General features: G+C 36.0%; 1 protein-coding gene across 10 annotated transcripts in view; it reads right to left on the reverse strand.

The window, feature by feature from the left end:
* The window catches only part of QKI (QKI, KH domain containing RNA binding), a 143,354-nt gene that overhangs the window by 40,183 nt on the left and 75,909 nt on the right, over positions 1 to 27,262 (reverse strand). For all 10 annotated transcript variants that reach the window (XR_010933569.1, XM_067701573.1, XM_067701575.1 and 7 more), the window contains exon 4: positions 1,010 to 1,153. Coding sequence is in view for 9 of the 10 variants with exons in the window: in XM_067701573.1 (XP_067557674.1) it covers positions 1,010 to 1,153 (144 nt within the window). In the remaining variant the exon portion in view is untranslated. The remainder of the gene's footprint in view (positions 1 to 1,009; positions 1,154 to 27,262) is intronic.

Genomic DNA, 27,262 nt, shown 5'->3' on the forward strand with positions numbered 1-27,262 from the left:
AACTTAGAAACTTTAATATGAGTAAAGTACTAAAATTTAAAATGCACTTTATATGGAGTGGAGGATAAGATCACTGAAGATGAAGCAATAAAAGAACTGAGAGGCCAAGAGTACTGAAAGGATCATTTACATAAATAATGAAATCTTAGGGGAAAAAATTTCAACTCCTTTTTCTGTCGTCCCATTCTTTCTTGAACTTGAGCTAATCAGGCTTTTAAATCCACCATCCAAAAATCTGTTTGGCAAGGTCACCAATGACTACTACTTGCTAAATCCAATGGTTAACTCCCCATTCTTATCTTAATTGAACAATCTTCAGCAACAAACTTCTCTTGGCTTCCAGGACTCCACACTCCTGGTTTTTCTCCAGCCTCAGTGACTCCTCTCCTTGGGGTCTTTTCTTATGTCACCCTCCAAAATTCCTTTTGGTGTCTTATCTACAATCCCTAAGTATGAACTTCAATAGTTTTTATTATCTTAGAAATATTAAGTGAGTTAACAGTGTGAAAAGTGCTCAGAATGGTGCTTGGTACATTAGTAAAAGTTAGCTCTTATTTTTCTAAAAGAAAATCTTACCATATTATGGGAAAATTTCACTATGAAACATTAGCCTTTATGTGGTAAACAATGATATATGCCAGGAGAGTACGTGGAACCCACAGACAACTCAAATAATGTGCTCCCACTAACACAGCTCACCCAACATAAGTATTAATTTGTACAGACTTCTGTACACCCATTACTTGCTTGCAATGAGAAACTGATCCAAAAAAAGAGAGAAAGCTTTCATCACCCTACTTACTGATGACGCACCTACATTCCTACCCTATAATAGAGTGATGCAAAGGTAATAATACTTTTGAAAAAACAGGCCACTAATTGAGTTTGCTCCCCTCACAAGATTCCCTTCACAAAAAATAAACAGGGAACAGATTTTCCCATTTAAGGACTGGAGCAATGTCTGTTTGTCTATTATTCTATAGTAAATGATTTGGAAATTATTACTTACTGCAGGTACCAGTAATTTCTTCACCTCCTCAACGGCTCTCTTCAGTTTGATCTCTGCTCTGTTTTGAGCATCTTCCACAGTGATCAGTACATGTAAATCTTCATTGAGATGCTCCCAATTAGGCTTGCCTCGATTTTGCTCCTCCTAAAAAATTTACAAAGCATACTATTACAAATTTTTCTTTTCAAAGAGAGAGCACATCTTTCATGATAATAACCTGTTGCAATTATTAAGCTATGCTCGCATTGTTTTGCTATGACATTATAAACCTTTTAAATTCTTCTCTTGGCAAAAAGCCTGAGTGTGAGACTACTGGGTATTGATAGCTAATTCAACAAATATTTGTTGAGCACCTACTATGTACCAAAAGCATGGAGCCAGATACTAAGAGTATAAGAGTGAACAAGGCAATCACAACCCCTGCAGTGCTCTTATGTACCAAGAAACTTATGTATAGTGTCATCCTCAGGTTATCATGAAAAGCGTGTTATCATTCCTATATTTTACTTATGAGTAAATACAAGGTCATCGAGGCTAATTTAAGCAAGTCACCTGTCAAGGTCAACTGACGAACACCTTGCCAATTCAGGAACTGAACCAATATTTTCATTCTAAAATTCACCAATTTTTCCATATCGTTACAACTACTTTTAATAACACTGGCTGAACTCAAGATTAGGAAAAGTATTTTGCCAACAGACACTACTGTATAAGACAGATGCCATTTGTTTTAAGCATTTCAAGTAGTAATCATAGAACCATTTCATTGTAAAAATAATCACAACAAGGAATAAATGCGAGAATAGTCTTAACTGTATTTCTAACAGACCTTACTTTGAAAACAGTGAACTGTACAGTTACTCTTTAACCATACCATCTTAAATACTAGTTTTAGTAGAGAACATCTACGTTTCATTTCCTTGGTATCTTCAACTGACTTAGTGAGCCCCAGGCTGAAAACACTGCCAAGGGAGGTTTAGAAGTAGAGTTGGCCATACTTCCCTTTCACCTAAGATATAATAACTTCAGAACCATTTTTTGCTTTAAGCTTTAGAGATAATATACAAATATATTTATAAATATTTCACAAATATGAATTCTTTAAAAATTAAAAACAATATAAATTTATAAATAAATATAAGAATAGTATAAATAAATGCATATGGTTCAGTGCCAGGTACCATACATAAACAATACCTGTTGTTGAACTTTCATCTTTAAAGATTACTATTTACTGAACGGTGAGATTCCAATCAAAGAAAATAAAACTGGTATAAAAAAACAGCTTTCTACTACAACTCATATATTTGCAGATGCCATACTAGGAAAAAATCTATGGAACTCAGCCAATAGGGATAGAAATAAGTTCTTAAAGTATACGCTTCTGCCTCTATTTTCTGTTAATATCATTAGTATGAAAATGCACCCAAATGTTGTGAGGGGAAACGAGAAACAAAACAAAGCACACCAACCTATGGTAGGCCATCTATGTGTTCCCAAGGAGTAAACTCAGAGATACCACAGTATGCTCACAGGGGTACCACGGGGGTACTTGAAATTTCAAGGGAAACAGCAATAGTTGATGTCTGTCAGATACCATGCAAACTTCTAGCTCAAAATACTGGACTTTATCAATATTAGATCACGCTATATTCCTTGTGATGATGTCTTATCTTTGTGATGCTAGGTTTTCAGTGGTTGCTGTAATAAAAAGCCAAGTCCATGCAAAACTCAATGTGGAACAGGAAAACAGGGTGGTAGTGTCCAATCTGATTCCCAGGTTTGAGAATGTGAACAGTGCCCAAGGGAAAACAAATCCCATTAATAAATAATGTGGCTATTTATAAATAAAATAAATTTTTTCAGTTTAAGTTGTTTTGATAAACTAAGTTGTTTGGAAGTAACTATTTAATAATAACAAGAAAAACTACGAAGTATTTCTTTTCACCTAGGGGACACCATAAAAAACTGACAGACCTGAGGAGTCAATGAGTCAAGAAACTGGGAACGTCAGTCAGGGTTATCTGTGTGCCAAATATAAAATGTGTAGATGTACCTCTACTGTGGCTGTAAAAACCAATTTTAAAATCCAGAGTTTAATTTTTATGTTGAAAACTGTTGACGATATTTTCTCACTAAAATTTGTATTTTATCAATTTTTTATAGATAAATTTTATAAAGTTCCTTGTGTGTGTATGTTTGTATTTTAATGAACCTATAAGTGTCTCTACATCTGTACAAATAAGGGACGTCTGCTTCAGGCCAAGATAAAGTGACACGAACAAGACTCTCTTGCCTGAAACAATCAAAAAAAATAAACCAGGCAAAACAAAAGAAACATCAGTCCTCAAGTCTCTGGACCTCAGGCAATAGGACAGTGAGGCTGAGAGATGGGAAATCAATGAAGTAAGACCCATTACTGTCCCAGCTCCCTGGCCTGGGAATCTCTAGGCTGCAGCCATGGGAACAGTGCCAGGCTGCCTCTCTGAGTTGAGACGACTAAGCTTAGCGTCTTGGGAGACCAAAGCAGCTAGAGCTCACCAAAAAGAATACTGGAAAGAGCTGCACAGAAAGAAAACTCTGGAGATCTGCACAAAGTTGACTCAAGTATTCAACTGAACACTGATCAGCGCCTATGTGGGAAGAAATACCAGAGGCCAGAGAAACAACTAGCCAAAGGATTCAAGGTAAAAGTGCCAGGTTCTCACACAGATCCAGACGGGAAAGACTTCATGATATACAGACACTGGGTAAAGTGCACAGAGGTCTTGCCTCAGTAGTGGAAAATAATTAGTCAGTAGTCCGAACACTGTTCCAAATACTGCCTAAATAAATCTTAAAAGCAAGATCTAAAAGGATCAAACTGTTTCCAATTTAACTGTGTCCCAGAACAAAGCCCAAGAATAACTACAGGAATATGTCCCCCCAACAAGGTAAAATTCACACTATCTGGCATCTAATCAGAAATTAACAGGCAGGGACTTCCCTGGCGGTCCAGTGGTTAAGACTTTGCCTTCCAATGCCCAGGGTGCAGGTTCAATCCCTGGTTGGGTAGCTAAGATCCCACATGCCTAGGGGCCAAAATACCAAAACATAAAACAGAAGCAATATTGTATCAAATTCAATAAGACTTTAAAAATGGTCCTCATCAAAAAAAAAAAAAAAAACTTAAAAAAAAATTAACAGGCAAAGGAGGAGAAAAATGAAACACATATAAGAAAAATCAATCAATCGAAATCAACCTAAAACTGACACAGATGTTATAATTAGTAGACAAAGACACTAAAAAGCATGTGTTTGTGGTATTATTAATGCATACAGATACTAATACAAGGACAACTGAGGAACATTTATAATCCAAAATATTTTAGAAAGGCCTAAGAATGAAAATTAAAATCTTAAGTGACTTGCCACAGAAATTTTTATACATGGGGAAGACAAAAGTCAGAGGATTTAAAAAGGAACGGATATTATTTGCATGACAGGAACAAAGAATAAAGCTGCAGTATAATTTGAATTGTGCTTTATCGGAGGAATAAATTTTTGAGTTGTACAACACCTTAGTAAATGATACTCTTAATAAATTCATCAACTTAGGTGCCTGTTAAAAATACAAAAATAGAAGAAAATTATACCTACCCTAATGTTTGCTTCAAAACAAACAGTTTTGCTTATGGTTTCGAAAACACTTATAGACAAAAAAGGTGAAACTAACGTAGTATCTAATAGTATCTAGTATCTAGTATCACTAATATCTAATGTAGTATCTAGTATAGATACTACTAATGTAGTATCTAGTATAACTAATAATGTATCTAATGTAATTTTCACTCCTTCCTAAAATTCTTCTAAAACACTGTACAGTTTAAAATGCACAAAATCATAAGGAAGAAGAAAATGGGAAAGGAAACAATTTGGAAACTAGAAAGCAGATGGCTAAGTAGTCAGGGACTTAGCTAACCCAGGCAAGAAGAAACCAACTTATACTTAGAGCCTCCATAAAGGCTTAGGAAATTGGCAGCAGTAAAAGTCTGGGGGTGAGGGTGGGGCTAAGACTGGAAAACTGAAGGAACAGCTGAATCTCCGCATCCCCTATCCTTAAACTAAAGCTGGCTATCTAGCACTCCCTAATTTCTAGCAAAAGGCTAGAAATGTATTCCTAAAGAGTTCCACTTTCTAGAACTGGGTTTTGATGGGCAGCTGACAGGATCATTTACACAGTGAAGGCTGAGGTATCCAGTCTTTTCTCCCACTCCACACCCAGAATGAGGACAGCCAGCCCACACACTGGGGGCAAGAAACTGGAAGACCTTTCTCTGGAAAGCCTGGCCAACCCAACAACAGGAAACCACCTGAAGAAAACAATCACTGGGCAGTGAGAAGAAAAACTCAAAAAGACTCAGAGAGTTAAGAGAAGATACTGCATCCCTGAAACAAGTAAAAAATGCTATGAAAAGAATTCAAAACATAAAAAGGAACTCTTGAAACTTAAATATGATAGTAAAAATAAAAAACGTTGATAGAGGGGTTTGAAGATAAAAACTGAATTCTCCCTCCACGTAGCAGCAAAGACAGAGATGGAAAACAGGGAGAAAGAGTATAAAAATTGAAGAACTAGTCCAAGAGGTCCAAAAACTGAATTACTGATGTCTCACCAAGAAAAAGGAAGCAGATAGGAGAAAAATCATCAACGTATCACATACTTTTAAAACAAAACTGAATGATAAGAGCTTCCAAATGGAAAGGGCCCCATGAGTTCTCACACAATGAAAGAGTGAGATGAAAACTAAAAGTTAACTAGTAGCAAGGTAAGCACAAAATGCAGCAATAGAGAATAAATACCTAAAGAATCTCTTCAAGAGTAAGAAGTGACTGTGGGTGGTGCTGGCTGTTAGCAGAGGATGCTTTCTACATCAGGCTCTACAGAATTACATATTTTTAATCTATGAGCATATTAAACTTCATTTTAAAAAAGGTTTTAAGATCATTCCACTCAGAAGCCACTTTTATACAACTGTGGACCATTCTAACTCAGGAAGAGTTAATGCCTTTAACAGTGAGTTTGAGCCTAGTAATTATTCACTACAAACATAAGTTCTCCCTGTATTTTCTTTCTGTTTCTTAAACAGATAATAAAGGCAACCTGGAATTGGCAAACACTACAGAAATCAATAAAACATATCCATAAAGGTTCTCTTTCAGCTATAAACAAACAAGAGATAGAGTAAGATTATAGGGTGTCTACTTCTATATCCCAGAATACCTGCAGTAAGAATCTACTCCCCAAATTTCTCACTTTAATAAATAATTTGGGACAAAGAAAAGGATGAAATGAAGCAGAGAGGACTGACGGCAAAATGGAGATACACCAAATATGGTCTATCTCCTAGAAACTGTGGTTGAGGCATTAATTTATTTTTACTGTCATATTTCAAATAGTATTTCAGGAATAAACAGCTGAGAAACTGATGTGGAAAAAACAGCTCATTACAAATTATTTTAATTTCTGTTTTACAGTCACCAAAAGCATTTTATATAATGTGCCACCAAATCTTCAGCAATAAATAATAATACGGGTTTTTTTGTATCCACTTATTCGCAAATTTACATTTCCAGCACAGTCCTTATTTCTAGACCTCCAAATTCAACTGCCAACTTGACATGTGTGTGTCACTGTCTCCAAAGCACTCTCAACTCACCATGTTCAGCTCATTACCTCCCTTCTGCAAACTAGTCCCCAATTATGTCTCAGCTATTATTGACCCTGAATGAGTTTTCTGAGTCAGTGTGAAGTTTTAATACTTGAGGACAAAGACCAATTGGTTTTGAAGAAAGTCTGAAATACAGTTATCAGCTTTCTTTTGCCTTGACAGAGAGGCTGCTGTACATTCACCCATTCATTTCAATCCATACTAACTTCAGGTGCCATTTCTCGCTTACATTCACTCCACGCTGTCAATAAATCGGCCTATTCACAAACATGGATCCTGATACCCACAACTTCATGCAATTTATCACTTACGTCCAGAATGCTTTCTTTAATATTTACTTTTATTTATCCTTTGCTCTAAGTGTGTCATACTATAACTGATAGCTATCTGTGCATTGTCTTTAGCTATCAGATTTACTGAATTGAACGACTGTGCTTTTATTATTGGGGAGCATCACTGAAATCAAACACCAAACTGTTTCCCCACAGTGCTCTCCTGTATTCATTATTACTGTGTCTGCCTATATAAGCCTCCAGTCTCCCTTGATCATTTATCCTTGTTTCTGGGCCTGCTTCTTTTTGACCTCCTATTTAAGTTGCCAGTTACATTTGAAAATCCTTACCCCTTATCTTTTATTCTTGTTCTCTTACTTCTCCTCTAGTCAACTCACTCAGACTCTCTAGCATAATGCTCATGAGCGCTGATTTTCATATCCCACAAGACAGTGCTGTTCCTTTATTCTATCAGCTCAATATTACCTTGTTTCAATATATCAGAAGAACGGAGTAAATAAGGGTCAGTCTTTTTAAAACTGCAAGACTAAAGTTGTATCTTAATATAACAAATGATATAATATAGCAAAATGATAGCAAAGACAAGTTATTCATAAATAATTCCTGTGTTTAAAAAAAGTTCAAAGCTCAAAACTGATGACCTTGGTGTTTTTTTTATTTAAGGGAGTCTGAAATGACAAGACAGCATTCAAGGAAATGGAATGTATCTTTATTTATATAATAAGTTAAAGTTTAGTAGCATATAAAACAGCTCTATAATACCATTCATAACTGATTATGAAACAGATAGACACATTTACCAATAATACTTTATTATGGTCTATATTCTTGGCAAATGTACTATAGAGAAATAAATGTCAAGTAGCTCTTAGTCTCTCACGTGATGATAAAGAAATTCAGAAATGAAAATGATGCTGATACTACCCAAGCTTTCATTAAACACTTACTGTTTGTCGAGTACCACACTAAGCAATATAAACACATCACCTCACTCAGTCATCCTAACAGCCATAAGACTGAGGTCCTATAATTCTCACTAACATGTTAATGAGGAGGTTAAGGCCCATAAGGTTTGCCTAAGTCATACAGACAGGAAGTGTTCTATCAGGGAGAACATTAGAGCCTGCAACTCTCAACAACCAATTCCTAAAACATGACATCACCTACATGAGAGCCCTAAAATTAAGTAAATTGCCTTAAAATAGCATAATAAATTAGTGAAAGGGCCAGAAACAGAACACTGAAGTCTTGACTCTCTAGAAGTTTTTCTACTTCACCATTTTACCTTTAAACATTTTTTTATGTGGAATTTTAAGCACATCTTGTTCTCATAGAATTTTAGAGCTGGTAGGGAATTTGGATGCAGATAAAGAAACAGATTAATTATCTGGTAAATTTATTTAGTGGTTTTTTTCCCCTAATTCCACGTCATGTTCTCTTTCTCTGTCAATGAATTCCTGATAAAGTCACATGAAGAACAGTATCAACAACTGGCAGAGAAGTACCTGGTAAAACAGATTTCTCACACCTACAAATACACTTTTTACCCTAAATGAGAGAAATGCCTATCAAATGTCAATGACACAAAAATGATAAACCTGTGGCCACTTAATACACAATTCCTCCACTCACTAAAATTTTCAATAGGGGAAAACGAAAATCTTGTCTTAATACACAATACATACATCCATTTCAGGGGACTTCGCCGGTGGCACAGTGGTTAAGAATCAGCCTGCCAGTGCAGGGGACACAGGTTCGAGCCTTGGTCTGGGAAGATCCCACATGTCGCGGAGCAACTAAGCTCGTGCACCACAACTACTGAAGCCCACGTGCCTAGAGCCCGTGCTCTGCAATGAGAAGCCACCGCAATGAGAAGCCCGTGCACAGCAACGAAGAGTAGCCCCTGCTCGCCGCAACTAGAGAAAGCCCGCGTGCAGCAACGAAAACCCAATGCAGCCAAAAAAATAATAATAATAAACCTTAAAAAAAAAACATCCATTTCATTTGCTGTACACAGCGATATACAAATATTAAGTAAAAAAAATTCTCAAAATTTGAGAAACTACCTTTGTTTTTGATTAAAACCAAAACAACAACAAAAACCTCGAGTCACTGACCTCTGAAATTTAAAATTATGCTCTCATTACAATATCTGTTTGAACAACAAAGTAATTATAACATGAAGCATCAGAGCACACTGATTGCCCCAACCCCTGCTGACAGACTCTTTTAATTATACATTTGTAGTCAGGCAAATGAGCACAAGACTTCTTCCCCTACTGTGCTCTTAATGTGAAAGTTCATAATCCAAAACCACCTAGAAAGGAATTCTAAAGTGTTATATATTTAAGCAAACCAAGGTTCCAATAACACACTTATGAATATATACATCTTAAGCCAAGTGATAAAGCCTAACATATAACTATCCCCAGTTGTACATACAATCTTAAATTAGTTTAAGAAACGTACATTGAGGAACATTTCTTAAAAGAGATTATACATAATTAAATTGCTCACTGACTCTAGTTATAAAGTTGACTTCAGAAAAAATTTCAACTTGAACTTGAGTCCGTCAACCATCATGTTTTCAGAGCAAGTTATTTTCTAATAATATATAAAAATTAGAACACTTTTACATTCAGTTTGTGGAAATCATCATCTAGGAATGTCTTTATAGGCAGCAAGCATTCAACAAATGCTTATTAGCACAATGAAATATTTGCTAAATTCAAAGAACTTTTAAAGTTTTATGTCAAACATTTTCCAAGTTAATAACAAAAGGACTATTCTCAATATTCTTCCTTCATAAGAAACACCTAACTCCTACAAATATTGAAAAACTGTCACGTTAAGTCCTCATTCCAATTTTCATATATTAATTCCACTAATTTAATTATAATTACTGTATTTTGAAACTCAACTTATGTATCACAAGTTATGGCCAAACTATGGCCAAATAATATTGGTCTGTCCCAATCATGACCAAAATTAGTAAACTTTCACTAGAGCAGAGCCACTTACAGTACCCATGACCATTTGGGAAGCTAAATATGATCTTCATAATGCCATAGTTAAGGCTGAAAAGACTGAACTAAATATATGCAAACAGTTTCCCATAAAAGGACAAAAATGATCAAGTGATTTCTAATTGCATTTCCCAGCAAGTTCAAATACCAATGGCTGCCTAATGCTTAAAAAGAAAAAGAGTGAACACTCTGTGACATAAATCACAGCAAGATCCTTTCTGACCCACCTCCTAGAGAAATGGAAATAAAAACAAAAATAAACAAATGGAACCTAATGAAACTTCAAAGCTTTTGCACAGCAAAGGAAACCATAAACAAGACCAAAAGACAACCCTCAGAATGGGAGAAAATATTTGCAAATGAAGCAACTGACAAAGGATTAATCTCCAAAATTTACAAGCAGCTCATGCAGCTCAATAACAAAAAAACAAACAACCCAATCCAAAAATGGGCAGAAGACCTGAATAGACATTTCTCCAAAGAAGATATACAGACTGCCAACAAACACATGAAAGAAAGCTCAACATCATTAATCATTAGAGAAATGCAAATCAAAACTACAATGAGATATCATCTCACACCAGTCAGAATGGCCATCATCAAAAAATCTAGAAACAGTAAATGCTGGAGAGGGTGTGGAGAAAAGGGAACACTCTTGCACTGCTGGTGGGAATGTGAATTGGTTCAGCCACTATGGAGAACAGTATGGAGGTTCCTTAAAAAACGACAAATAGAACTACCATATGACCCAGCAATCCCACTACTGGGCATATACCCTGAGAAAACCAAAATTCAAAGAGTCATGTACCAAAATGTTCACTGCAGCTCTATTTACAATAGCCCAGAGATGGAAACAACCTAAGTGCCCATCATCAGATGAATGGATAAAGAAGATGTGGCACATATATACAATGGAATATTATTCAGCCATAAAAAGAGATGAAATTGAGCTATTTGTAATGAGGTGGATAGACCTAGAGTCTGTCATACAGAGTGAAGTCAGTCAGAAAGAGAAAGACAAATACCGTATGCTAACACATATATATGGAATTTAAGGAAAAAAATGTCATGAAGAACCTAGGGGTAAGACAGGAATAAAGACACAGACCTACTGGAGAACGGACTTGAGGATATGGGGAGGGGGAAGGGTGAGCTGTGACAGGGCGAGAGAGAGTCATGGACATATATACACTACCAAACGTAAGGTAGATAGTTAGTGGGAAGCAGCCGCATGGCACAGGGATATCGGCTCGGTGCTTTGTGACCACCTGGAGGGGTGGGATAGGGAGGGTGGGAGGGAGGGAGATGCAAGAGGGAAGAGATATGGGAACATATGTATATGTACAACTGATTCACTTTGTTATGAAGCAGAAACTAACACACCATTGTAAAGCAATTATACCCCAATAAAGATGTTAAAAAAAAAAAAAGAAAAAGAGCGAGAGTAAGAAGAACTGGCATGAAATCCTCTGGCAACTCTGGGCTGCGTTTCTGTCGCTAACCATCACTCATATAAAAGCAGTTACTGTCCATGGAAGCATGAAATGCTTCCACATATAGCATTAATAGAATCATTTCACTATTCATATGTGAAACCTTGTACTGGATCTTATTCATTCCCCCATCTAGCAGACATAAAAATTATTAAAGGCATAGAAAAACAACCATTTGTTTTAAAATGTGATGTTTTAAAGTATTAAATTGAAACATTTACTTGTTGACAGCACACTTAGGAAAGAAGATTAAAAATAAAAAGGACTACCATTTCTACTTGTGCCCGTTTTCTTTCCCAAGTCATCAAAAATCCAATTTCAGAAATCACCTCAATGAAAATTTCTCCAGGTTCTCTCAGACAGGATGTTTCCTAGATTCCCATTCTATCATTTGTTCTTTTGACTTAAGTCTTATGTACATTACTATCTAAAAAGCTCCAAGAAGTCTGGAATCACTCACCTCCCCTCTCTTTGCACTGACCACAATAAGTTCCCCATAACTATTCAATATTTACTAGATAGAGTACAGCATGAGATACAAAAATGAAGCCACAGCTAATATTATTATTAACAAAAAAGAACATATATAGGGCTTTGTACTCAGCATTTTATATCCATAAAGTTAATCCTTTTTAAACCTTAGAGGTAGATATTATTATAATACCTATTTCTCATTCAAAAATGACAAACTAATGGGCAGAAACCTGACTTACTCAATGTCACTCAGCTATACTGACTTCAGATTATACACTTCTGCCTTAAAGACTTTACAACTAACAGTATGTTAAGAAGACAAGAAAGGTTAAATATTTAAAAAACAAAAAACCCAAAAAGATTACAATTATTTCACTCAAAACCGTAACAAGAAACAAGATGAACATTTTGACAAATCTACCTACAGGGTAACTTGCTGCCTCGAGCAAAAATCATCACCAGGTCTAGGCATGGTAACTTTAAGGAGACAGTAAGTGAATGGCAGCGCGTAGTTCACTGTCACAAACTTTCTCCTGAGGGAATTTATTCAGAAAGTAAAATCTATAGATATCCAAAACAAAACAATTATTTGTTTTAGAACACCTTTTTTAAAAAATCTATTTTCTTATCTATTTATTTTTGGCTGTGTTGGGTCTTCGTTGCTGCACACGGGCTTTCTCTAGTTGCGGCAAGTGGGGGCTGCTCTTGGTTCCAATGCGCAGGCTTCTCATTACGGTGGCTTCTCTTGTTGCAAAGCACAGGCTCTAGGTGCACGGGCTTCAGTAGTTGTGGCTCGCGGGCTCTAGAGCGCAGGCTCAGTAGTTGTGGCTCGCGGGATCTAGAGCGCAGGCTCAGTAGCTGTGGCGCACAGGCTTAGTTGCTCCGCGGCATGTGGGATCTTCCTGGACCAGGGCTCAAACCTGTGTCCCTTGCATTGGCAGGCGGATTCTTAACAACTGCGCCACCCGGGAAGCCCTAGAATACCATTTTTAAATATGATTTTTAACATCCATTTGATGATAGTCTAAGGAATTTATGATATTACACTTACTAGCCACTTACTAGCTGTTTAATCTCAGGCAAAGTATCTGAACCTTGGTCTCCTCATCTGTAAAACAGAAGTTCTAAAAGTGTTATGTTTGTATAGCACACAGAAGAGTAGCTACCATCTCATAATTGATGTCAGCATGGTTTGAACAGGCTTCTATTTAAAATCAAAGAGTAATAGAAGATTACAGGAAATGACATAAGTAGGAATATGGGAAAAGGAAGACTGAACAATAGCAAATAAAATAACATGACTAGAAGTTGTAATTTAGAAAAAAATTGGAAAAGTACTTTGGGGATAAAGAGTACTAGCTTAAGAAATCTATTTTTTAAATTAACTTAGTCAATAAAAATATATTAAACATATTAAAACAAAATTATTTCAAAATATAATTTTTAGGATACAGAAGCTTAATAAAGATCCACCTGTAATCTCTGAGGTTTCAGACTGAAGAACTCAGCTGATCAAAGCACTGGACTGCCTTCTATATAGGGTTTGGAATTGAAACAACATGTAAAGAAGGATGACCACAGCTTCCCAGAAAGAGGAATAAGCCATGATTATTCCACGAGCTCTACAGAAAACAGACTAAGGGTAGTAAAAAGAATTTATAAAAATTTAATGAAATTGAAAAGTTCAAATACTTCTTCCATAATATTTTCCCAAGTCACCCCCTCTATGAGAATTCATCTCTCCCCCACTTTGCTTCCTTCCATAGAATTTTATGGCTTTATAATATACTTAATACTATAATATAGTCTTCTGCATCCGATATAGAATAATAAGCCTCAAGACAGCAAGACAGTTCTTTTTCTTTTCTGAATTACTCACAATGCATTTAAAAGTGCCTAAGTAAGAGTTTGGTATCTAACCAGTAGCTTAATATTCTTCTGTTCTTCCACCCTACACAGATCCGGACTTGCACTTCTTTTATGATATTTTTATCAGTTTCTTTCAAATATTTATCTGTGTATTTGTCTTATTTTATATGTATATATTCTATAAACTAAATGCTGTGTCATATACAAACATACTATTAGTTTCTCAACATATATGCATGCTACCATAATAAACACAGTACAAAGTCATTTAAAATGCATTATTAAATTCATAGTAGGCTTTTTATTTTTAATAAAGTTATTTGTTTTTGGCTGTGTTGGGTCTCCATCGCTGTGCGCAGGCTTTCTCTAGTTGCAGCGAGTGGGGGCTACTCTTCGTTGCAGTGTGCGTGCTTCTCACTGCAGTGGCTTCTCCTGTTGCAGAGCACAGGCTCCAGTATTTGTGACACTCGAGCTCAGTAGTTGTGGCTCATGGGCTTAGTTGCTCCGGTGGGATCTTCCCGGACCAGCGCTCGAACCCATGTCCCCTGCACTGGCAGGCGGATTCTTAACCACTGCGCTAGCAGGGAAGTCCCCACAGTAGGCTTTTTTAACATCATTATGCATTTTCTTTACTCAACACATGGTAAACTACTGTCCTTATATGTTAGAAACCATTTCCCTAACTTATCTGGCAAAATGTTTTGTATATAGTAAGCACCACAGAAATATCTGGAATTAAATATTCCCTACCCCCCAAAAGTGAACAAGGTACATAATATAGTGAGGAAAGAACACAAACTTGAATGCCAGCCTTATTTCAGTACCATATTTCAGTTATCTCAGTAATAACCTTGACTAACTCATTCATATATTGATTTTTTCAATAAATATTTATCAACTTTTTCTACTATACAGAAGATACTTTCCTAGTGAACAAGGTTTATGACAGGTAACGGACAAACATGAAAGCTCTTGAAGAGCTTAGAGACTAGGAAGGAAGACAAACATAAAATAAGTAATAACAGAGTAACTACTTACACTTGAGATGAGTGACAGACATCAAAGTTCACTGTGCTATAAAACAGCATACTAAGCCTGACTGATGATATCTCATGAAATTCTATTTCCTCATTTGTAAAGCTTACAGGGTTGCAAGGATTAAATGAATGAAAGGGTGTTTAAGACAGTGACTATCTCACAGTACCTAATACTTCTGCTGTGTAAGCTGTGTAACTCCTACTACCCCTACTCCTTTCCTAAGTCTTCTTAAAAGATGGCTTTCCAGCTAACAGGGATTTCCCTTAAATCCACTGCGGGACTTCCTTCCTGATATTATGTTAACATAAATAACCATCAGGAAAGTCACAGTTCCTCAAATACAGAGCCTCAAAATTAAAGCCACAGTAAAAAACAGAAAAAATTATAATAATAAGATAAAATAAATTAGGAATTAATCAACAATTCCTCTAGATTAAAAAATACAGGTACCCACCCCCAAATACCTGGAATGTCATAATTCTTTTCTTGGTAGTGACCATCAACCTTGAGAAGTTTTAGAATTAAGATTAGAATGATAAAAGTAAATAAAACCCATGGTTAACAGTCTTTGTGTGTTTATCTAAAATATCTGTAACATTTAAAATTATCTGGCATATTTAAGTATCTTAAGTTTATCCTATTTCAACTAAAATAGATGTAGATGGGAACCCACCACACACCCCAGAAATTATAGGAGGGATGTGTCGGAAACATCCACATTTTAAAAAGCTCTACAAAGAGTTCTAATACACCGCCAGATAGCAGTAGGTATAATTACTGTGAATAGCATACCTCTACACTTCTTGGATAGCAATTTGGATGATACAATGTCTGACGGTGAGCAAAAATTCAATTCTGAATTATCCAAATGGTTAATGTATTATGAGCAAAGTTCTTTCTTCTCCTAATATTCCGAAGTGTTAATACATATTTCACATATCCATACTTCTCAGTGGATAAAAAGCAAAGATAACTTTACTTAACTGGAAGAACTAGGTGAATCCAGGGTTTCATGTTTTTCCTATATCATACTGCCTATCATCCAAAACCTATAAAAATCCAAGACTTTTCTTCTTTTATTAAAATTTGGCTACCAAGATATAAGAAATGATATCTTTCTTATAACCCTTCAGTATAATTCTATTAGCAAGACATAAGCATAAAAGTCATATGGTTAATTAATGCAGAACAGTATGTTATGTAATGCAATTTTCCTTTTAAAGATACCAAATACTTTCACTTCCTGTGGGTACTTCTGAAATATAACCAATCCAGAGTAAGACTCTGACATGTCAAAGATGTTAATAAATTGAAAAATATCAAGATTACTCTTCAATGATGTTGTTAGCATGACTTGAATGGGTTTCAACAGAGTCTGAATACAAGCAAGTATGAACACAACTAAGAGTACCATTTCAAACACTTGCATCTAATAGCTGGTAGTCAAGCTAAAAGAGGGTAGCTTTTAGAATTGTCTCTTACCTTTTTTCCCCACTCTACAGGGATTTTAATAGGCAAAAATAACTAAATGAATGCTTTCCTTCATGAATTACAGTTATGCATCGAACATTTATAATTTCCCTAAACCCTGTTTTTAAAAAAATCCTAAACTTTTGCCAACTAAAACCTGGCCTGTTACACTTAAGACTTTTTATTGTTACAAACTGTCACTTTTTATATATTTTATAAATTATCCAATGTTATAACAGTTAATGCTCAAGTTAAAGGTTAACGATTTTATTGCTATTTTTACAATTTGAGCTAATTACCTGAAAATTCAACTATATCAGCCAAGAAAGGAATAATCTCTCAGCAGAATAAAAAATAAAACTTCAGATGTTTTATTTTCTTATTAGAAATCATTTCAAGCATGCTCAAGTTTCAGAGATATGGAACTAAAGTGAAATTCTTAAATTCCTCTCCTTGTTATCAACTGACATCCATGTAAGTGTATAATCAGAAACTATTTGCTTCAAAGTCTTAATAACAGCTTAAAAATGCTCCAGTGGAATAAAAGCAAAAATAAACAAATGGGACCTAACCAAACCTATAAGCTTTTGCTCCGCAAAGGAAACCATAAACAAAATGAAAAGATAACCTACGGAATGGGAGAAAATATTTGCAAATGATGCAACCAACAAGAGCTTAATTTCCAAAATATACAGACAGCTCATATAGCTCAAAATAAAAAAAACCGAACAACCCAATCAAAAGATGGGCAGAAGATCAAAATAGACATTTCTCCAAAAAAGACATCCAGATGGCCGACAGGCACATGAAAAGATGCTCAACATTACTAATTATTAGAGAAACGCAAATCAAAAACCACAAGGAGATATCACCTCACACCGGTCAGAATGGCCATTATCAAAAAGAATACGTATAATAAATACTAGAGAGGGTGTGGAGAAAAGGGAACCCTCCTATACTGCTAGTGGGAATGTAAATTGGAGCAGCCACTATGGATGACAGTATGGAGGTTCCTTAAAAACTAAAAATAGAGTTACTATCAATATTTATCAAGCAACCCCACTCCTGGGCATATATCTGGAAAAGATGAAAACTCTAATTTGAAAAGATACATGCACCCCAATGTTCACAGAAGCACTATTTACAATACCCAAGACGTGGAAGCAACCTAAGTGTCCATCGACAGATGAATGGATAAAGACGATGTGGGACACACACACACAATGGAATATTACTCAGCCATAAAAAAGAATGATATATTGCCATTTGAAGCAACATGGATGGATGTAGAGATTATCATACTAAATGAAGTAAGTCGGAGAAAGATAAATATAGTATGATATCACTTGTGAAATCTAAAAAAAGATACAAACGAACTTACTTACAAAACAGAAACAGACTCACAGACATAGAAAACAAACTTATGGTTACCAAAGGGGAAAGGGGTGGGGGAGGGACAAACAGATACACATTACTGTATATAAAATAAACAACAAGGACTGACTGTATAGCACAGAGAACTATATTCAATATCTTGTAATAACCTATAATGGAAAAGAATGTGAAAAAGAATAATTATAACTGAGCACTTTGCTGTACACCTGAAACTAACACAACATTGTAAATCAACTATACTTCAATTAAAAAGAATATATATGTGTGTGTGTGTGTGTGTTTCATCAGTGACCAAGCAAATATTTTTCAGTGACCAAGGAAGAATACATTACTTGTCCACTAGTGATTAAAGACAGTAAGATGTGCTTGCACAGGACACCCAAGTCCACTCTCTTTCAGAATATCCTTGGCTCCAGTTCCTCTTAATTAAGGAACAGATGTAACAAATGTTATTCACCATCTAAGTGAAATATGAATGCAGTGGAAAACACTTGCTCAGGTCTAAGACAAACTTTGTAACAACCATATGAATCACTGTAAAGCTTATGAATTAAGCTTACCATTAACAATTACTATGGTTAAGTTTGAGAACAAAGTTCAACTTAAATAATACTAATAGTAATCATTACAACCAGAGAAAACATGTTTTTGAAAATGACCACAGAAGTAAGTAAAAGACCCAAAACTGAACACAAATCTGACTCTTTCTCTCATGTCCCCTCTCCACTGTGCCATACTGGAAGCATCATCACTGAACCCATTCTCTTCTTAGGTCCACATGAAATGTGACATTATCTCCAAGGCCCCCTTTTTGTCAAGCTGTCTCAAGAACTCTTTCATCTGAACTTCTCTAGCAGTCCTCTAGCTGTCCTAGTCATCTGATTCTTATTACTGACACATTTTGATAAGGCAACTCCATATCTCTATGTATCTCATCTTTTTATTTCTACTATGGGTGAGGATTCTACTTAGGATTAGGATTCCTGCCTGACACGTCTTAAGAATATTCTTCACATTCAAATGTTTAGTTACTGAAATAAAAATTAATCTGGTGGGAAATGGGACAGAAAATATGAAGTTCAGTAAACGCCAACTCTATATAACAATGCTAGTTCAGCTAAGTTTATCTACAGAGCAGAACACGTACCAATAGATCTTCACACTGAACAGACAATCCGATGACTACTTTCATGCTACTCTAAAAATAAATACTAAATACTAAATAAATAAATAAATTTACACAGCCATTAAAAATGCAAGCCTCTGTAAACACCTATTGTATTTTGGAGAGCTGGAAATGGCTGAATTGTTGTGGCCTCCCCAGGCTTACCTCGTTGGGTCTTCTTGCCAAAGTACAAAATTAACATTCTATGAAGACAAAATGATTTACAAATCGATTTAACTCGATTTTCCTTGAAAAACAGAGTGTTTTTTCCTAATTGTTCCATGTTACAAGAACAACTGATTTTATTTTCAGCAGATAACAGAAACTACTACACAACAAATGGAACCCTAACCTTCAAAGTCTGAGTCTGCAGCTCATAAATTGCAAACAATTTATCTACATGTACAAATTTAACCTTAATGTTAACAGTTAACAACCTAAATTTATATCCCTTGCTCATATGCTTTAATGCCAACAACAATAACAAAGGCCTTCCTCCCAATAAAGTATAAAATACTCTCTTCCTTAACATATTCAAGTAGTTTGAAACCATTTTGAAAAATATACCCAGGAAACCCGAAGACTTCGTAAGTCTGTAGCTCCCCTCAGTTATGCCCACTACTGGACTAAAACTAAAAAACTACGACCAATGGAAAATTATTTCTATGTAAAACATTATTTTCCAACCATGCTTCTCTGAGCCCCTTCTAATTAAAAGCTATACTTGTCCATCCTGCCTATAAAAGGACAGGCACTGTATCTTGTGTATCTTCGGCACTTAGCATACAGCCTACCACAAACACACACACAAAATTATTAAGTCTGTTAAATAAAGGAATCAAGAAATGAATTAATTAATTTTCAGTTGATGTGACCTGTTTTCCTGGAAATGGGATTTTCCTAGTCAGCTTCTATAGTTCTATTTCGATTTAAGGTAAGAATCAGACATCTTTCTAGATTACTTGAATTCTAATAAACTGAAATCTTGCTTAGATAAAAACCTTCTGAATTACCACTTTCCTTCACATTAAATATTAAAAGGAGCCTGTACATTGAACATATAAAATCAATGCCAGGGAGGAAAAAAGTTAGCAGGGGCCAGTAAACCCATCTATTAAGTATAACCTAAATACAGGCCAAAAGTGGACCAGGTGACTCCTGATTGATAGTAGCTACCTAGAAATAGCTGTGTATCTTCTACATATCTTCTAATAACATCTAAATTTATATCCCTTGCTCATTTATGAAACTAATCTTTAATATCAATAACTAAATAAAGAAAGCTACTATTTAAGAATAGTTAAGTTATCTGGATGTGTGAACTACAGTTGCCAGAATTCCATTCTAGTGTGTTTCCAGTTAGGGTGAGCAATAAAGTGTATTCCTTCCCAAGAGCATGGAGGACAAAAGTGAGGCAATGGCCATTTTGTAGAATATATACATCTCCTCTCAGCTATTCAACCAAGCATTAATCTGCGCTGCTGTGAAAGAATTTTGTACATGTAATTTAAGTCACTAGCCAGTTGACTTTATTCAAAAGGGAGATTATCCTGGGTGGGCCTACGTTTTTCAGTTGGAAACGTTTTGGGATTAGGCCTTTTCTAAGCTCAAGCTACTCCAAACACCAAATGGGTCTACAATTGTTCTCCCTTCCCCATGGATCGTCCTTCCTGATTGCCTGCTCTGGACCCTCGACTAGGAACCAACACAGGTGTATATGCCAACTCCTCATAATAAGTGTGTGTGTGTGTGTGTGTGTGTGTGTGTGTGAGTGTGTGTGTGTGTGTGTGTGTGTGTGTGTGTCCTGCTGCTTCTCTGGTTAACCCCTAACTTATACTCTTATCATTAAAGTTTCACCTTCATAAAAATTATACAATAAAATTTAAAGTACCCCATTAAGCGACCAAGGCCATAATTATGGCATGAATGGAAAGAGGCTAACCATTTGTCAACATGTGTTTCACAGCAGTCAAAATATGTTTAAGAAGTATTTTTAAGCTGAAAAAATTGAAGTCTATTCTAGAATCTGGACCAAACCTGAAACCTAGCAGGACCCTGAGGGGTCCCTCCTGGGCACAAAAGCCTTTCCATGTCCCCTGTTTCTTGCCTGTAGGAAACAGGCTTCAATCAGCCTCCTTGACTTTCCAAGCGTTCCAAATGGCAGGTTCAAACAATTACTCAGGGAGCAGAGGTGATGCAGAGACAAGGCAGGAGCAGTCAAGGAACAACAGTGCAGCCTTGGGGCAGCATCCTGATTCCTCCTTAAGGAGTATACATAACAATATCTTTGAGGTCCTCTTCAGGAACTAAGGCCCCCATCCAGGTGGGGGATGCCAACTCCAGGCTAAGCAGAAGACTGCTGGAGCCCCGCCCTGTTACCTCACCACCAACCAACCAGAAGAAAGTCACACAACCCCAAAATTTGCCTATAAAACTTCTCCCCCAAAACCATCAGGGAGTTCGGGGTTTTTGAGCACGACCCACCCATTCTCCTTGCTTGGCCCTGCAATAAACCTTTCTCTGCTCCAAACTCTGACGTTTCAGTTTATCTGGCCTCCGTGTGCAACAGCCACACGAACTTGTGTTTGGTAACCCACACTGCTACGAAAAAAAGAATTATTTTTGGTGTGAAAAAGTAATTTCTTTACTAAACATGTTGGATTAATCTTTACTCAATAAACATGATAGAGAGGAGTTAAGACAGGGAAAATGAAAAGACTTCTTGAAGTAAGTTATCAAGGCATTAAAGGCATATTGAAAAGGCCACAACCTCCTCCCCCTTTTAACTAAATATAACAATTTAAGATGAATTTTTAGAAATTCTCCACTTTACCCAAAAAAGACCTTCAAGCAACAGAAAGAGTAGACTGTATGTGTATATGCATACATATTTTTAACTTTCTACAAAGAGCCTGTACTCAAGACATTAATAACCCACAGAGAGATACTAATCTCATTTTTACCTTAACATCCCTGAATATGCTGAATTTAGTTTGCTGGTATTTAATCATGAGAAGATAGTCTTTGAAAATAATTTCCTACATAAATGCACAGATTATGTTGCAATGAGGTAACAGATTTGAGAGAGATTAAAAAGAAAAGTGACAAGCTTTGGTCACTTATTAACCATCAATTGCTAGACTAATTTTATATCTTAAATAGAAACAGTAGCTAATTACCTATCCGCCCCCACCCACAAAAACATGTCAAGTATTCAATAAAGTATCTCTTAATAGTTTAATAAATGAGACATAAACTCTCTCGCAATTCCATCTCACATATGGAATAACATGTTATCATATCACCATGTGATATGGTTCCCTTTCCGAATTGTTCAATGCATAAAGAACACATCAATATATACTTCTAACACTAAACAGAAAAGTACCTAGAATAAAAATTTTAAACTCTGCCCTTTTCTTAAACATCACAATTTCAAGACTGAGTATATGTCAAATCAAGTGTATTTGATCCTTTTCATTACCATGTAATATTCTATTACATGAAGAGACCGGTATTTCCATCTCCCCATTAACGGCCATTTATGCTGTTTCCAATTTTTTATTATTATAAAAAATGCTGCAGTAAACACCCTCATATCCACCTTCCAGAATACATGTGCAGGATTTTCTTAAGGAACTGATAAATAGTGGAATTTCCACAGACAAGGTCTTAAAAATAAACACCTACTATTAACAGACACTGCCAAATTGCTATCCAAGGTGGCAGTATCAATATACACTCCCCACACTCCCTCACTGCATGGGAGTTTATGTTTCTCCACATTCCAGACCCAGGTAGTATTTTTATTTTTGACAACCCAGTGGGTATCAAATGGTATATCACTCTCGTTAAAATGTGCATTCCTCTGAGTATTAATAAAGTAAAACATATTTCCATGTGTTCATTGTTTATTCTAGTTTCCTGTTCTTTGTGTTGTCCTTTCACATACTGTACCCAGTTTTCTACTGGATTTGTGGTCTTATTTTTGTTTTTGAATGAATTCTTCATATACTCTGAATATAAATACTTTTGTAGCTGTCCTTTAATGGTTCCTTATGTCTTTTGCATAACAAGGTTTTTTTTTTTTTTGCCAATGTAGTCGTATCTATCCATCTTCCTTTATGAGTTTTCTTCTCAGTAACCCTTCCGTACTTTGAAGTCACAAATACATTCTCCTACAGTTTCATGCAAGAGTTAACCATTTTGCTCTTAAACTTTGTGTTTAATTCATCTGGAACTTCTTTTTGCCTATGCAAACCCAACTCTCCTAACATCATTTGTTGAATAACCACGTCTCCACTTCTCAATTGCCATTCCTCTGCATCTACTCCTCCTTTCCACAATATACACATTATATATTACACTAAAATAGTTTTTATTCTAATTCCACTGGCCTACCCACTGTCCCTCAGTAATATACACAATTAATAAAATGGTGAGAATGAAACGTACTCAACGCACTCCTCCATTTCGTTTTACTTTTAGAATTATCCCAATTACCAACAGTCAGTTTGACTGTATCTTCAGAACTTTGAAACCACTCAATTCAGTCCCACACACATACAAAATGTTACAATATTTTCTAATAAGCAAAAAGAATTTATTAGATTTTACTATTAAAATTGATTCAGAAACAGATCTATAAAATATAGAATTCCCGTTAATGAGTTTTCAAATTTATAACTCTGAAGTTGTTCACTGGATTTTCCATGATTTAAAAAATATCTCCAATATTTCCAATTGGACCCTCACTTCCATTATTAATATTTATTTACAGCAAATCACCCATAGTAAGAAATTTCTTTTAAAAATATTTTAACATCTTTGAAACCTGTAGTGTCTTACTAATACCGGAAGCAGTAGGACACATCTGTCCCTGCCTGATCACTCGTGGGAGAGGCAGTTTCCCACAAGCCTGGAGCATCCCTGTATGTTCTAACAGGGTGTGCAAGCTTAACTATCTCCTCAAACTGAGCAGTTTCTGTAGTCACATAGATAACTAAGCAAGACAAGGAGACCCCATCTTGAGAATACTGGCATAGGAGACTATGGTCTGCTGCTTGTTCACAAGTGCTGGGACCTTGGCCTTGGTTCCTCTTCAGCAATGCAGCACACTAAGTGTACAGATGTCAGGCTGGGAACTGAGGCTCAGGGAATCAGTGCAGATAAGCCGATAGCCTGTTACTGCTTTTGCTGTGAGTAATAAAGTCTGGTCTCTGATTCAGGAGTCTTGTTCTTCTGCCAGAATCCTCAAAAACATGGCAGCAAGTTAACTTATTAGCTTACAAGTAGGATAAAAACCTCAGACCCCTTACTTCTCTTGACAAGAACGTGTATTAAAACTTGCAATAGTATGGGGAAAACTATAAGGAAGAATAATGAAGCACTCCTTTAAAAAGGCTGCATCATCAACATTCCTGGACTAGCCTGCTATACAGTATGACTGAGTAAAAAGGTGAAATAGAACTCTCTGAGATGGTCTTAGAAAAGTATTAAATAATTTCACTTATACTTTCCTTTTAAGATATACCAACGAATATAATTAAAAAGACAGGACTAAGTAAGTCTACACAAAACAACTTCTACATGAACAACAAGCTTTCTTTCAGGTTATTTGGTTGCCTTTTTTCCCTTGCTGGTACAGAAAATAACAGTGCTACAGTTAATGACATCAAATGTAGTTCTGCTTTTTTTTTTCTTAATCAGTTTTATACAAGTTTATCTACTTCATGAATTTTTTTAAATTTTTTAATTTTATTTATTTTTCATACAGCAGGCTCTTATTAGTTTTTATGGTTGAGTAATACTCCATTGTATACATGTGCCACATCTTCTTTATCCATTCATCTGTTGATAGACATCAACATGGTTGCTACCATGTTCTGGCTATTGTAAATAGTGCTGCAGTGAACATTGTGGTATATGACTCTTTGAATTATGGTTTTCTCAGGGCATATGCCCAGTAGTGGGATTGCTGGGTCATATGGTAGTTCTGTTTTTGGTTTTTCAGGAACCTCCATACTGTTCTCCATAGAGCTGTATCAATTTACATTCCCACCAACAGTGCAAGAGGGTTCCCTTTTCTCCACACGCTCTCCAACATTTACTGTTTGTAGATTTTTTCATGATGGCCATTCCGACCAGTGAGAGGTGATAACCTCATTGTAGTTTGGATTTGCATTTCTCTAATGATTAGTGATGTTGAGCATCCTTTCATGTGTTTGTTGGCAATCTGTGTATCTTCTTTGGAGAAACGTCTACTTAGGTCTTCTGCCCGTTTCTGGATTGGGTTGTTTGGGTTTTTTTGATATTGAACTGCATGAACTAACTGTTTGTATATTTTGGAGATTAATTCTTTGTCAGTTGCTGTGTTTGCAAATATTTTCTCCCATTCTGAGGGTTGTCTCTTCGTCTTATTTATGGTTTCCTTTGCTGTGCAAAAGCTTTTAAGTTTCATTGGGTCTCACTTGTTTATTTTTTATTTTATTTCCATTTCTCTAGGAGGTGGGTCAAAAAGGATCTTGCTGTGATTTAAGTCATAGAGTGTTCTGCCTATGTTTTCCACTAAGAGTTTTATGGTGGCTGGCCTTACTAGCTCTCTAATCCATTTTGAGTTTATTTTTGTGTATGGTGTTAGGGAGTGTTCTAGTTTCATTCTTTTAAATGTAGCTGTCCAGTTTTCCCAGCAGCAGACTGTCTTTTTTCCATTGTATATCCTTCACTCCTTTGTCATACATTAGTTGACCATAGGTGTGTGGGTTTATCTCTGGGCTTTCTATCTTGTTCCATTGATCTGTGTTTCTGTTTTTGTGCCAGTACCATGTTGTCTCGATTATACTGTAGCTTTGTAGTACAGTCTGAAGTCAGGGAGTCTGATTCCTCCAGCTCAGTTTGTTCCCCTCAAGACTGCTTTGGCTATTCGGGGTCTTTTGTGTCTCCATACAAATTTTTTTAAGAATTTTTATTCTAGTTCTATAAAAAATGCCCCTGGTAATTTGATAGGGATTGCACTGAATCTGTACACTGCATTGGGTAGTACAGTCATTTTCACAATATTGATTCTTCCAATCCAAGAACATGGTATATCTCTCCATCTGTTTGTGTCATCTTTGATTTGTTTCATCAGCGGCTTATAGTGTTCTGAGTACAAGTCTTTTACCTCCTTAGGTAGGTTTATTCCTAGGTATTTTATTCTTTTTGTTGCAAGTGAATGGGATTTTTTTCCTTAATTTCTCTTTCTGATCTTTCGTTGTTACTGTATAGGAATACAAGAGATTTCTGTGCATTAATTTTGTATCCTGCAACTTTACCCAAATCGTTGATGAGCTCTAGTAGTTTTCTGGTGGCATCTTTAGGATTCTCTATGTATAGTATCATGTCATGGGCAAACAGTGACAGTTTTCCTTTTTCCAATTTGTATTCCTTTTATTTCTTTTTCTTCTGATTGCCGTGGCTAGGACTTCCAAAACTATGTCAAATAACGGTGGCAAGAGTGGACATCCTTGTCTTGTTCCTGACCTTAGCGGAAATGCCTTCAGTTTTTCAACACGGAGAATAATGTTTGCTATGGGTTTGTCGTATATGGCCTTTGTTATGTTGAGGCAGGCTGCCTCTATGCCAACTTTCTGGAGAGTTTTTATCATAAATCGGTGTTGAATTTTGTTGAAAGCTTTTTCTGCATCTATTGAGATGATCATATGGCTTTTATTCTTCACTTTGTTAATGTGCTCTATCACACTGATATGCGTATACTTAAGAATCCTTGCATCCCTGGGATAAATCCCACTCGATCATGGTGTATCATCCTTTTAATGTGTTGCTGGATTCTGTTTGCTAATATTCTGTTGAGGATTTCTGCATCTATATTCATCAGTGACATTGGGTCTGTAGTTTTCATTTTTTGTAGTATATCTGTCTGGTTTTGGTACCAGGGTGATGGTGGCCTCATACAATGAGTTTGGGAGTGTTCCTTCCTCTGCAATTTTTTGGAACAGAGTTTGAGAAGGATTGGTGTTGGCTCTTCTCTAAATGTTTCATAGTATTCACCTATGAAGCCATCTGGTCCTGGACTTTTGTTGGAAGATTTATAATCACAGTTTCAATTTCATTACTTGTGATTGGTCTGTTCATATTTTCTATTTTTCCTGGTTCAGTCTTGGAAGGTTATACCATTCTAAGATTATACCATTCTAAGAATCTGTCCATTGCTTCCAGGTTGTCCATTTTATGGGCATAGAGTTGCTTGTAGTAGTCTCTTAGGATGCTTTGTATTTCTGCAGTGTCCATTGTAACTTCTCCTGTTTCATTTCTAATTTT

Source organism: Pseudorca crassidens, chromosome 13, assembly GCF_039906515.1.
Source record: "Pseudorca crassidens isolate mPseCra1 chromosome 13, mPseCra1.hap1, whole genome shotgun sequence".
Lineage (NCBI taxonomy): Eukaryota > Metazoa > Chordata > Mammalia > Artiodactyla > Delphinidae > Pseudorca > Pseudorca crassidens.